The sequence below is a fragment of the Vitis vinifera genome, chromosome 19 (genome assembly GCF_030704535.1).
Source record: "Vitis vinifera cultivar Pinot Noir 40024 chromosome 19, ASM3070453v1".
Classification (NCBI taxonomy): Eukaryota; Viridiplantae; Streptophyta; class Magnoliopsida; order Vitales; family Vitaceae; genus Vitis; species Vitis vinifera.
In genome coordinates, this window is record NC_081823.1 from 5,323,417 (window position 1) to 5,338,435 (window position 15,019).

A 15,019-nucleotide genomic window follows, 5' to 3' on the forward strand; every position below is an offset into this window, starting at 1 on the left:
TGGTCTAATAAATTACAGTCATCCTCAATCTGTCAAATAAAATATTATTGGTTATGAAAACTAATTATCAAATGTACAAATTATTATTATTATTATTATTATTATTATTATTATTATTTTATCATTTTAACTCAAATTTGGAGACTATTCAAAATTAGTTATTTAATAATTTTAAAAATCACAGAGTCAACAAGTCATACAAACTTAGATTTGAAAAGTCAAAATTATCCAATAACTGGAGAGTTAAAAAGCATTGTAGACCATTTTGATAACCTCTATTATTAAGTTACTTTCCTTTTCCTTTTCTTAATTTTTAAGATCTACTATCTTGTTTGGCATACTAAATTCTCGAAAGAAAATAAATGTTATGTTTGATTGTCAAAAAATAGTAAGAAAAAAAAAATATGAAGAAAAATGAGTTTCTCATATTTGGTTTTACTATTAAAAATATAAAAGAAAATTAAATATAATTAAAATTATTAAAAGATTTATATATTTTAAAATTATTTAATCTTTATATAAAAGAGTTAAATAAGTGAAAAAAAAGTTTGAAGGGATATATAAAAATAATTTATTAATTTTAAATTTATTTTTTATTTTCCTTCTCATTTTCCTCTTTATTGTTTTTTTTTTTCTTACATTTTCCTGCAAACTTTTGGTAACCAAACATAGCCTTAATGGAATAAAAATTATTTACTTGTTTGAAAATATTATTAAAAAATGTGCCATTTTAAATAAAAAAATATTATTTTCTGCATTTTAATAGTAGAAGAAGATGCACAACCAAGTTTATTATTTTTATCTTTTAAAAAATAAAAATATTTCTAAAAAGGAAAAAGATAATTTGGGACTACTGCCAAACAGAGGGTAAATATCTAAGTTGGAATATGGAAAAATTATTTACTAATTTCTAATGGTTCAGTTTTATAACTTTTTCTGTGGGACTGGTTGGTCCCAAGACCATGCCAACTTTTTCTTGGTAGATAATGTGCTTTTAGAAAGTTTTCAGCTGTTGAATTCTATTTTATAATTATTAAAGAAATAATGAATTTCAATATTAATGCTGTGAAATAAAGGAGAAACTTTCAAAATGTTGTCCCTACAAGTACAAAATGGGTGCGTTACTTTTAACTCAATGGTGCCTTGGTGCACATGTGATGTGTCCAAATATTATGTTTTTCAGCTTGTGCAACAATGTAACCTATTTTTTGGTAACGTTTTCAAAAACCAAATTTTTTAAATTTTAGGGTCTCATTGGATCATATTCTCTGAAACTTTGTTTTCAAAACTGTTTTTAAGTTAAAGGAATAAAAAAATAATTTTAAAAAACAAATTTAAGAAAACATGATTAAATGGGTCTATGTTTTTTTTTTTTTTAAATTTAATGAAAACAATTTTTACTTATTCTTTATTTCACTTTATTTTTAAAAATTATTTTCAAATAACAATGATCAAACAATGTTATAAATTTTTAAAAACAGTTTTTTATTTTTTAGAAAGAAAAAACTATTTCTAAATCACATGGTTAAACAGACTTTTAATTTTTTATACTTATTTTAATAGAGGTATTACACACATTTATGTATAATATAAATATTTTAAAAATATTTTCTAAAAACACAATTGATAATACCTCAAGTTTGTTTTAAAAAATAATATTTTTAGAGTAAAATTTTAAGAATTTTTTTTTTTTTTTGTTAAAAGCTTGTCAAACATCTATAATGTTGAAATTTTAGTTTAAAGGTTATGTTGCTTTTGTAAGAAAATTTAGAAAAAATATCATTCAAAACTAGAGTTTATGTGTGGGATAGTTGTTTTTCAACTTTTTTGTTGTAATAGTAGAAGTAAAATTTAAAATAGTCGAGCTTTGGAGTATTTTATTTGTTTATTATTTTTTTAGAAGTTAAAAATTGCTATGTCATAATTCTAAATATATATATATTTGAAGTTAAAGTCATAATCTTAAGATAATATTGACATAATTTTTTTTTAAATATGAAACAATTTTTTATGCAGCCTAAAATAAAACTTCTACTAGAAGTGATATTTTCATAACTTCTATTTTTAATTTTTTAAGTCATATTTTTTCCAAACTATTTGTCAAACAAGTGGAAAGATTTCTATTAAATTTAATTTAATTTAATTTTTTTTATCTTCTTAGCAATTGAAATAAAAGCTTATTGTTCTAAATAATTGAGCTTTAAAGTTTGCAAATTTTGATTCTGAAGTACCAACAGGGGTAGTAACTCCTTTTGGCCTAAAGTTTTTATTATTAGGTCATCTTTAATAATTAGAGTAGGAGAAGAGAAATTAATTGCATAAGACATAATCCATTTTTTTTTTTTCAAAATTTGCATAAAAGGAAAAAACAAAAAAAAAACAACCCTTATGGCATAGTATTTATAGGATAAAAAACCTAATGAACGAAATTTAGAATTTTCTTAAAAATATGAAAAGAATTATGTACAGAATTTTAGAGCATTATGTCTTGAGCACCTTATGGTATTTTCAACTTAGGTGATGTTTGGTTTTTTTACTTCAACTCTAAATAAAATTTTAATGTTTAATAGTATTAAGTATTAAGTTGTTTATTTTTGTAATATTTTATTAAGCATTAAAAAGTTAAAAAAAAATCAACATATTGTTTTTTCCATTGAGTATTGACTTTTTCTATTCAGCAAAAAGTTTATAATAAATTATAAAAAAGTAAAAAAACAAATAACCGAAAGTTTAAAAGCAAATTACTTTCAACAAAAAATTTAAAAAAAATAAACACCCTCTTAATCTTTTCCTTACTTCTCTATACTTACCTATGGTATTTTAGGTTGATCATATAACAAACTTAAATATTTAATAAAAGATAAAATATAATTAATTTAAAAAATATTAAATTATGATAAGTGGAACAAATTTGTTAACTTAAATTAACAACTCAACCTAAGGATTTGCATTTAAAGATCATATTTCATAATTTTATTGAAATTAAGAATGATGAGTACCTAATTGATTTCCTTTCTTTCATTATCCTTGTACCACTTCTTGGTTTGTTTCAGAAATGATAGATAAATTATGTTATAGTTTAAAACAAGACCTATATTTTATACAACAAAAAGAAGATAATCTTACGAGAATAATAACAAAAAAAATTGTTTTTTATTTTCTATGGTTGATATAAAAGTTATATTTAGAATATTGATTGTGGACTCATTAAATACAAAGAATACTGATCATGTCTTCGATAGAGTCTATGAATAAAGTGTGTGTATACACTATGATATTGAAGTATTTGTGAGCCTTGAGATCAAATGATACAAAATTATCCATCATATTTATCTAGTCCACAAGTAAAATGAGTATATACACCATGATATTGAAGTATTTGCGAGCCTTGAGATCAAATGCTACAAAACTATCCATCATATATGAGAAAAGTAAGTAAAAACAGAGATGGAGCTTTCACACATTCTCCTTTAGTACAAAAGGTGGCTTTCAAGGGAAGAAGGGAAGAAGTGAAGAAGAGAACTCCGAGCATATGAAAATCTAGACTAGTGGATACTACACTATATCAATTGAATCCCCTATCCAAAGTAAAGTAAAATTGGATGTGTGGACCCAAATTCTTTCAAAGTGTTTGGATGTGCCCATAATCCATGTGCCCTTAAATGGAAGGTGAGAGGGCAAAAGCAATAATGGAATCCAAACTTCAAAGACAAGTGGTATTTTCGAAAAAGGAGAGGATATTATTAGCTTTGAACACTAGTCTCTATGTCCACTTTTCTATTCAATTTTGAAAAGGAGAAAAAAGTGGTGAAAAAGAGAAATGCCAAAAGCACTTTTTTTATCATTTGGGGTGATTATTGATGTATAAATTTGTTACATATTGGAATTTAGAATTAGAATGAACCTTAAAAGGGTGAAGTGGAGATGGGGGCAAGTCCATGAAAAAGTGATGTGAAAGGAATTTGATTACAATTCTTGGGTTTCTAAAATCCAAGGAAAATGTGGGGAGCAAAAGCCATGGAAGGAGGAAGGGAGGTTGTATGTAGATTAGGCCATAAATGCAAGCACATGATCCTTTTAGCTTTCAATTTTGTTGCCACTTCACATTTACCCAAATGGACTCATATGCATTTACAAGTGGGTGGTTTTCCATTTTTTTTTATTTTTTTATTAATTAATTTTATGGATCCTCCTTGGTAAAACAAACCAAAGATTAAGTTTGATTTGCAACATTTTCAAACTTAATTTAAAAATATATATATATTTTTTAAATAATTTTGAAAAATAGTTTTTAATTATTTCTCAAACAAAATGTTTTGAAAAGTTAAAAATAAAATATGATTTTCTCTATTTATTCTTTATGAAAGTATATTGAATAATTTTAAAAAGCTAATAAAAAATAAATTAAATGGTTTTTTCTTAACACAATGCCTTTATTCTGAGTCGGTGGCGGTGGGATAGTGAAAAGCAGGGGCCAGATGAAAATGTGGGGCCTCGTTTGAGTCGACAATGGGCTTTGGGTCCAGGCTAGGTCATGGCCCAATCTGACTGCGTTGCAAATTTTGGGCTGCAACTACGCCAACGGGCTTCATTTTTTAAGAGGCCACTTTGTCATCGTTGGTGGTTTTTTTTTTAAATTTATTTCCCTCCTCTCTTTAAAAATAAGAGAGAGGCTAGAGAGAACTTACGCCATTCCTAATTATATATAAAATTAAATTAATTTAAATTTTATTTTCTTATTTTTAATATATATATATAGAGAGATAAAATAAATTAATAATAAAAAAATTTCACTAAAACAAGTTATAAAAAATTATAATATTTTAATTATTTATAAAATATAATTATTTTAATATAATTAAACACGTTTTAAAATAATGTTTTTAAAAATTAATTTTTATTGAAAAAAGTTAAACATGGCAAACATGACAAATATAACAAATTCAAATACCCGTCTCAACCTGCATCACCTCATTTAATATTTTTAATGATACGGAAATAAAAATTATTTTAAATAAACGGAACAGTTTTAATAAAACAAATTATAAAAAATTATAATATTTTAATTATTTATAAAATATAATTAAACACGTTTTAAAATAATGTTTTTAAAAAATAATTTTTATTAAAAAAAGTTAAACATGACGAATATGAAAAATTCAAATACCCGTCTCATCCTGCATCACCTCATTTAATATTTTTAATGAGACTGAAATGAAAATTATTTTAAATAAACTGATGGGATGGAGAGGAATTTGTCTTCTTACCAATCTTACTTCCTAGGGATGAAATAAATTAAAACAAAATTAAAAAAAAAAATGTTTGGCAAGGCGGAGGAATGTTGGTGCCACGTCCTTCTCATACAGTTTCCATGAATTAATGTTGTTTGGAAACCTTCCCAAAGAAACAACAAAATTTGGATAAGCCCGGTGGGAATTCTTGTAGCCAAAACAATATACACAGAACCCCATATGGGCTAACGAGGGGTGCAAAGTCAAATATGTTGCAGATGTGGCCAAATTTTTATTTTGTCCCATTAAATTAAATTAATTAATTAATTAATTAATTAATAACTAGATAGGAGCCTAGGATTCTATAAAATAATAATAAAAAACTCGAGAAGGAACTCGATCCTACCACCCAAGAGCACTCTCTGCCCTCCATCCTTGTTCATGTGACACACAGGACAATGAGGGATGATTCGAGGTACAACCGGAAAACGGTTTATTCATTTTAGCACTAAGAATGCCATCAAATTATTCCTTTTGTTTAATTATATTCAAATACCAAATAATTGTTATTCAACATATTTCAAATCAAATAATTATTAAGAAGGCTTTATAAACTAAAAGCACCTTAACTTGAATCATTTTCAATTATTCAAACGGAAGCATTATTAATAATTAAAAGCAATGCATATTGATTAAGAGTGTTTCAATCTAAGAATGTATTTAATAGTGAATTTGTAAAGTATTTTTAACATTTCTAATATTTAAAAATTAAAAAATTTTAACAGTTAAAAAAATTAAAAACACTTTTTAAAATGACTATAAAAATCAACGTAAATCAATTTTTAATGTTAGGAACTCTTAATAAGACAGTGACTATTAAAAGACTTTCTTTCACATAAAATCATATTTATATGGAAGTCATATGCATTTAAAAGAAAAAACGACTCGTCTTTATTACCGAAGTGTAAAGTTGAGTGTATTTTGGTAATTTTGAAATTTTATATAATAAAGAATAATTCTAACAAAAATATATATAAGAAAACACTCTAAAATTAATTTCCTTCCTCTCTCTTAGCCAAGGCATCTAATAATTATGAAAATCACCTCTAGATTCTCAAGATTCTCCTTGGATGAGCATGTCTCCCTATGTATCATATAAGACGATGTCTATGAGCATGATCACGTACCCAACATTAATCACTTGTCTCGCTTCCTCCCTCGAAACTTGGGCACCCATTTCCTAGAAGGTGGATAACTTGTCCTATATATGTATCCAACCTAACCAACATCTTAATTTAGACCATCAATGTGGATCAGCCCCACCTACAAACTTAAAAACTATCCAATACACAACAACTAGATTCAGAAACCATGAACAAACACCTTGACAAAACCAAGTCTTACAGAGTATAGGACTGAAACTTTGGAGAACAGTCCAACTTCCAGTCACCTCAGGCTCCAAATCCCTCCCTACATGATAAAGATCTAAAATCATGAGCCACATTAATTTCCTAGTGACCGTGCTGCTAAAAAGCTAATTAACCTCATACCCATTTTGGACTCATCCCATGATTCATGTGCTTCATGTTCAAATTAATTAAGTTACCATATATTGTGAAAAATTCCAAAAAAAGGGGAATTGATAGATTTAGTTTAATAATCAGACCACACCAACCGGGAAAGAATCTTCACCTAATAAAGAGACTGAAGAAAAAGATATAAGAAACAAATGTGATACAACCAAATCTAGCATTTAGCTAATGAAAAGGCTGGAGAGAGAGAGAGAGAGAGAGAGAGAGAGAGAGAGTAATACTACCAAATATAGCATTTAGCTAATGAAGAGGCTGGAGAGAGAGAGAGAGGGAGATCAAAAATCATGCGTGATTGTATTGACAAAGAAAGCTGAACTTCCTTCATCAAATCACTCTCTCATACACTAGCAAAATGTGCTGAAATATAGGGTTCTGCCTTTATGAGAACTGCTTTTGATAGAATCTCAAGTGAAGTAGACATAGATAGGTTAGGTACGAAGGAGTTAATCTCAGCCATCCAATAAAAAAAGCAATGATGAATCATAACTTTACATGTATACTTTCCTTATTGATCTGTCCAAGAAGTGTAAGTACTTCAGAGAAAAAATAGAGATGAGTACCATCGTAGAATTTTCCATTCATCGCATGACAATTATTTGTTGTTTCTGCAAGTACTTATTTTCCAACCCATTCATTTCACTAGTATATTATAGTGAGCCAACTCCCCATCAGTGATGTTTACTTTCTTTCATTTTCATCTTCTTCTCTATATTATATGCTGTTCCGCAGCCCTACAGTTGTGAAAAAATGGCAAAAATATGCGCCTTTGTATGTTTTTCGGTCCTAGTAATGGATGCTGCTGCTGGGATTCTAGGCATTGAAGCACAACTTGCCCTAAACAAGGCATGTTTTCATTTCCATCCTCCACCTCTTCCCCCCCCAAAAAAAATGGCTTCTGTCTAACTTTTCATTTGAAACCTTGCTAGGGTTTCAAGCACGATATGTTGCAGGATTCATAGATTTGATTTTGTTTTTGTTTTTTTTTTGGGGTTGGTTTGTATGAACAGGTGAAACATAGGAGGATGTGGGTATATGAGTGCAAAGGGAGCTATGAAGCTTTCAAGCTTGGATTGCTTGCGTCTGTGCTGCTGGCTCTAGCCCACCTTGTAGCCAACGTGCTCGGTGGCTGCATGTGCATTTTCTTGGCAGATCAGCTAGACAAATCAAGAACTAATAGGCATTTATCATTTGCTTTCCTCATTTTCTCATGGTATGTATTCTTCTATATCTATTTTTAATTTCATTAATCTTAGGTTGATTAGAGCCCGATTGATGATGCTTTTAGAAAGGGTTTTTAACTTTTATAACACCTAAAATTTTTTATCATTTAAATATTAAAAATATTAAAAGCGTTTTTTAAAATTAATATTAAATAGATTTTTAATTATTGATTATAAATATATAAAAGACATGTTTGGAACATTGGGATATGCCAATAATGTCACATTTATTAATCCAAGTAGAAGATAATCTCATAAAGATGCGAGCTTCAAGACAAGACTGCCAAATTAATTTAACCATATCTAATAATTGGCTTAAGAATTATTGTGGTTGCATAATTGTATACAAATACAACATCTCTCCCACGTTCAAAAGTGATCTTTTAGTGCCAGTCCGTACACTTCTTATTATTCTCTATTTTTAGCTATGATAATTTTTATATAATATATAAATTTTTTATTAAAATGTTAAAATATTAAAATAAAATAAAATTAATAGATTAAAAATGATAAAAACATTCCAAATTTGTAAACCTAGCTTCTCTGTATTTGAACTTGAAGAATAATATATTTTTGACATAAATACCCTTTAATATTTTCATTATTTATATGTGTGTTTTAAAAGAAAATATTGCTTTTACAGGAAAAAATAAAGGCATTTTTGTCAAAAATTAATATTCTTTAGGTTGAAAAAAGTTGAAGGGGTGGTGTTTGTTTTTTGGTTGAATAGAAAAAATCAAAATATTTAGCTTAATAGAAAAAACTAAAAATATTTGACTTTTTTTATTCAACTAAAAGTAATTCATTGACACAAATCAATATAATTAAACTAAACTTATTTATAACAAGTTTATTTTAATTATGTTGGTTAATATCAACAAGGTACTTTTTGCTGAATAGGTCAAATATTTTGACTTTTTCTATTCAACCAAAAAACAAACACCCTAATTTTTTAAAGTGTCAAAGATTTCATCCATTTTAATCTATTATCCCAAAAAAAATTATTGCCTCAAATTTCAAAATTTTAGAAACTAATTTTTTATTACAGAGAATATCCAAATGTCTAATAATCTATTCACCTAGGATTCTCAGGTGGGACTAAACAGAAAGTTGATGTGGTTGTAGGCACAAACAAAACTCATGCTGTAATGTACACGTGTTTGTTTGACAGAAAATCTTAATAGAAATAATTATTAAATATTTCAAATAATTTACCTGAAAAACTAATTTGTTTAGAATATGTTTGGAAAAATAGTAAAAAAAAGAAAAAAATTGTTAAAAAAAATGATCTTATGAAAAATAATAAAAAAATCAAATATAATTAAAATTAATTAAAAATTTATATATTTTTAAATTATTTAATTTTTGAGTTAAAATAAGTAAAATGAATTTGAAATAACATATAAAAGTAATTTATTGAATTTAAATTTACTATTTTTTTTTCAGTTCTTATTTCCTTCTACTTTTTCCTTTATATTTTCTTTTCCTTTCATTTTCCCACAACCAAATATACTCTTAAGTTATGTTTGGTTCCAAAAAGTTTGAAGAAAAATACAAAAGAATGAAAAGAGAGGAAAAGAAAAAGTAAAGAAAAATAAAAAAATAATTTAAAATTAATAAATTATTTTTATATACTATTTTAAATTTGTTTCACCTATTTTTCTTTTTCTATATAAAATTAAATAACTTAAAAAATATAAATTTCTAATTAATTTTAATTATATTTTATTTTCTTTTTTATTTTTTATAATGAAAGTAAATATAAGAAAATTATTTTCTTTACCATTTTTTTTTCTTTTCTTAGTAATTTCTGGAACCAAAAGATGGCCTTAATGTTTGGTACATTTGCGCATTCCATCAACGGCCTTCCATTATTTCTTTGGGTCATTTTTCTCCTTACCGAGTCTCACACCGTGGGTGGACCTTGTAATGAGATTTAATAAACCCAAAACCCAGGCCCAAGGTCGGCCCAAAAAACTCCGGCCTTTAATAAAAAATATAAAGCCCAGCGGCTGCCATTTGGACCACCCTCATCCTATATAGCCCATCACAATCGTCTTCATTCTTTCTGTCTATACTAGAGTTCTGATACAAATTATGGAAATTGATAGCATGAATACTGACAAGAAAAAGCTCCATGTTCACTGCTCAGGATTACAATGGCGATCGGGTTCCCCACATTGATCATAGGGATGTTAGAGAACTACAAAACAACAAGTTCATGCGCCATTTTACACCATCCTTTCCTATCCACCGGCGGGATATTATGTTTCATTCACAGCCTCTTCTGCCTCGGCTTTTATATTTCAGTCATCACTGCACCTGGAAAAGGGAAGATTGATGCAAGCGATCAGAAAGGCCTGGATCTTTAATGCTTTTTCATGGATTTTCTTACTAGTGAAGCAAGGTTGATGATGATATTTTCTTCCCGGTTTCTTTCTTTCTTTCTTTCTTTCCGGATGATACAAACAGACCTTAGTGTGAAATGCAGCATGATATCCCATTCCCATATAAATTTTTTGGTTTGAAGTAAAACAGGGAGTTGATGAGATTACAAAGGTGGTGATCGTTTGAAGTGGCATATGAACATCCCATGCATTGTAAATTTTTTTTTGTAGTCCAATTTTATTTGTGCTGAGTTAATTAACTATATGAGTTATATTCCATATTTGAAGATTTTGGAGTTTTTACCCTAACCTTGGCTTTGCATTTAACAAAAGCTTGGCCTAGATTATTCCTGTTTGATTCAACACTTTACGCTATGTTTGATTCCCGAAAATTATTAAGGAAAGAAAAAACACTAAGAAAAATGGGATTTTCTTATATTTTGTATCATAGTGGAAAATAAGTGAAATAAGATTGAAGTAATATATAAAAATGATTTATTAATTTTAAATCTATTTTTTATTTTAATTTTTTTTTCTTTTAGATTTCTTTCTATTTTATTTCCCTTCTATTTTACTTCAAAATTTTCAAAAACCGAATATAGCCTAAGTGCTCTAGCATATTTTGTTATAGTATTGTCATCCAGGTAAATAGGGTTCTATTTGGAGAATGTTTTCAAAAATAGTTTTAAAAATAGTTTTTGAGGATAGTTTTTAAAAGTTGTATGATATTTTGTAAAATAAAAGTCTATTTAAGAATTTGAAATATTTTTTACTTTATTTTCTTTGATTTTAAATATATTTTAAAAATAACTTTTATCTATAATGTTTTATTCTTAATCATCTTTTATAAGTGTATAATTATTTTTTAAAACAACCCTTCAACAAATAAATGAAAACAATTGAAAATAACTACAAAAATATTGAAGAATTTGAAGAAAAATATGAAGAATTTGAAGACAAACTATGGAAGAACACCTCAATTCATTCTATGATTTTTTATTTTATTTTTTTTATAATGAATGAAAGCATAAATAAATAGCCTACAGATATGAGACAATTCTGGAATGGAATTTCCCTTACATGGAAAGTGAATAAACTCTTACATGAGAAGTGAATAAACTACTCTTATATGGAAAGTGAATAAACTACTCTTACATGGAAAGTGAATAAACTACCTTGCTAGAATTACTCCTAAATCAATTATAATAAAGGTTGTACATTACACTAATTAGGCAAGTAAACAGAGGATGATGGCTTGATTTCCAACACTCCCCCTCAAGCCGCGTTGTAGATGTTGATCATTCCAAGTTTTTCTGTCAGATCTTCGAAGTTAACTCGAGCAAGAGCTTTTGTGAGAATGTCAGCCGTTTGACAGTTTGTCGGAGTGTAGCTGACTTTGAAAATTCCTTCTTCAATCTTTTCCTTGATAAAGTGTCGATCTATCTCCACGTGCTTAGTTCGATCATGATGAACCAGATTCTTAGCGATACTGATGGCAGCTTGATTGTCGCAGTATAACACCATGGGATGCTTCAATGGAACCCGTAATTCTTCTAACAGCCTGTTCAACCAGATTCCCTCGCAGATACCTTGTGCCATAGCACGAAATTCTGCCTCAGCACTGCTACGGGCTACCACTGACTGTTTCTTGCTTCGCCATGTAACCAAGTTCCCCCAGACAAATGAACAATAGCCTGAAGTTGATCTCCGATCAGTCACTGAACCTGCCCAATCTGCATCTGAAAAAATCTCAATCTCTTTCTTTGTTGTTCTTTGAAAGAAGAGACCCTTTCCCGGTGTCATCTTGAGGTATCTCAATATTCTGATCACAACAGTCATGTGTTTTTCGGTTGGATTATTCATGAATTGACTTACCACACTAACGGAGAAGCCGATGTCTGGCCTTGTATGAGAAAGATAGATGAGTTTCCCCACAAGACGTTGATATCTTCCTTTATCAACTGGCGCACTTCCATCACTTTTTTCCAGTTTGATAGTTGTATCCATAGGTGTTTCTGCTGGCTTGCATCCTAGCATTCCTGTTTCATTCAATAAGTCCAAAACGTATTTGCGTTGTGAGACTGCTATACCTTTCTTTGACCTAACAATCTCCATTCCGAGAAAGTACTTGAGGTTTCCAAGATCCTTGATCTCAAATTCCTTTGTCAGTAATTTTTTAAGTAAGTCAATTTTCTCTTCATGATCACCTGTCAAAATTATGCCGTCCACATATACAATGATAATTGCCAGTTTCCCTTCTGGGAAGTGTTTCACAAATAATGTGTGATCGGATTGACATTGAACGAATCCGTACCCTTTCACTACCTTAGTGAACCGTTCAAACCAGGCCCTGGGAGATTGTTTGAGACCATACAAGGATTTTCGGAGTCTGCAAACCTTGTTGAAATTTGATGTTGTCTCAAGTCCAGCAGGAATGTCCATGTAAACTTCTTCCTCTAAGTCACCATTGAGAAAGGCATTCTTCACATCAAGTTGGTGAAGCGACCAATCGAGATTAGCTGCTAAGGATAAAAGTACACGAACAGTATTGAGCTTGGCAACTGGAACAAAAGTTTCTTGATAGTCAATGCCATAGGATTGGGTGAATCCTTTGGCGACCAACCGAGCCTTATACCTGTCCACATTACCATCTGCCTTGTACTTTACTGTGAAAATCCACTTACACCCAACTGGTTTCTTACCTCTTGGGAGGTCAGTAATTTCCCACATACCATTCTTTTCCAGCGCCCGAACTTCCTCATCGACTGCCGCCTTCCACTTAGGATACTTGAAAGCTTCCTGAATATTCTAAGGAACTTGTATATCTGTGATGCTAGAAGTGAATGCACGAAACGTAGGTGATAGCTTATCATAAGAAATAAAATTTCCAATGGGATGCTGAGTGCATGATCTAACTCCTTTCCTCCAAGCTATGGGCATATTAAGAATATCATTTTCTAACTCGGAATCAACAGTACCATCAGGAGCGTTGTTACCTGGAAGTTTGCTTGGATTAGGACCCGGTTCTGCCTCATGGGTTTGTTGAGAAAGTGCTCTTTCCTCCGTTTCCTCTTGGATGTGCTCCTTATCCCACAAGTCAACAATGGACTCGGGTTGATTAAATGACTCTGGAGGGATGTGATTTTCAGTGGTGATGGGTGACTCACTGAATGACTCAAGATCCCAAAATTGATATTCTTGAGTTGAATTCTCCCCCTGAATATCGTTTTTGGGATAGTAAGGCTGGGTTTCAAAAAAGGTGACATCCATTGAATTGTAGAATTTTCTTGTGACCGGAGAGTAACACTTATACCCTTTTTGATTTGAAGAATACCCAAGAAAGATGCACTTGAGTGACCTAGGATCAAGTTTACTTCTATGTTGTTGATTGATATGAACAAAGACAGAGCACCCGAAAATTTTGGGTGGGACGGTGGAGATGAGACGAGTAGTCGGAAAGGATTTTAGGAGTGTTTGACAAGGTGTTTGGAATTTTAGTACCCTAGACGGCATCCTATTGATGAGGTAGGCTGCCGTAAGGACAGCTTGCCCCCAGAATAATTTTGGAACATTCATGGAGAACATTAGTGATCTAGCCACCTCTAACAAATGCCTATTTTTCCTTTCAGCGATTCCGTTTTGTTGTGGGGTATCAACACATGAACTTAAGTGAACTATCCCTTCTTGTGCTAGAAATTCTCCTAGAATGGAGTTGAAATAATCCCTAGCATTATCAGACTTTAGAATTTGTATTTTTGACTGGAATTGGGTCTGAATCATATTTTTAAAATTTTTTGAAAATTTGAATCGTTTCAGATTTTTCTTTCATGAGGAATACCCAAGTTAATCTAGTGTGATCATCTATGAATGAGACAAACCACCTAGTACCAGTTACATTTTTTATTCTTGACGGACCCCAGATATCGCTATGAATCATTGAGAATGGACTAGACTCTTTATAGGGTTGAATGGGAAAATGAGACCGGACTTGCTTTGATAATTGACAGATTTCACACTCAAAGGATTTTGGATTTTTATTAAATAATGAAGGAAATAAATGCTTGAGATACATAACATTTGGATGACCTAAGCGATAGTGCCACAACTTAATTGCACTATCGTTATTTTGACATGATACCGAAAAAGAATTACTACTAACTGTCATTTGAGGTTGTTCTTGTGGATCGTGGCGCTCCTTAAGGATGTAGAGTCCAGAGCATTCCTCAGCATTGCCAATCGTCTTCCCCGAATCCAAATCCTGAAATTCACAATGAGTGGAGGAAAAATTAGTAACACACCTCTTTTCCTTAGTGAGTTTACTAATTGACAATATATTACAGTCCAAGTTAGGAACAAGGAGAACAGAGTTGAGAGTAAGATCCCTTGATAGCACGACTGAACCTGTTCCGGCAACCTTTGATAGTGAACCATCTGCTATTCGGACTGTTAAATTATTTGGACATGAGCTATATGTATCAAAAATTGTCGCATCTCCCGTCATATGATCAGATGCTCCTGAGTCCACTATCCAAGGTTTTTTACGTTTCTTACCAGCAGTGAAGGCACTCAAAAAATTACCTTTGTGAGCC

At 30.0% G+C, this 15,019-nt stretch overlaps 1 protein-coding gene across 1 annotated transcript; it reads left to right on the forward strand.

The window, feature by feature from the left end:
* Positions 1-7,500: 7,500 nt before the first annotated feature.
* On the forward strand, positions 7,501-10,717 carry LOC100250297 (protein DESIGUAL 2). The gene is made up of 3 exons (XM_002280105.4): positions 7,501-7,666; positions 7,831-8,033; positions 10,196-10,717. Exons 1-3 carry the CDS (start codon positions 7,571-7,573, stop codon positions 10,413-10,415), a joined length of 519 nt encoding a protein of 172 aa, XP_002280141.1. The 5' UTR covers positions 7,501-7,570; the 3' UTR covers positions 10,416-10,717.
* Positions 10,718-15,019: the final 4,302 nt, after the last annotated feature.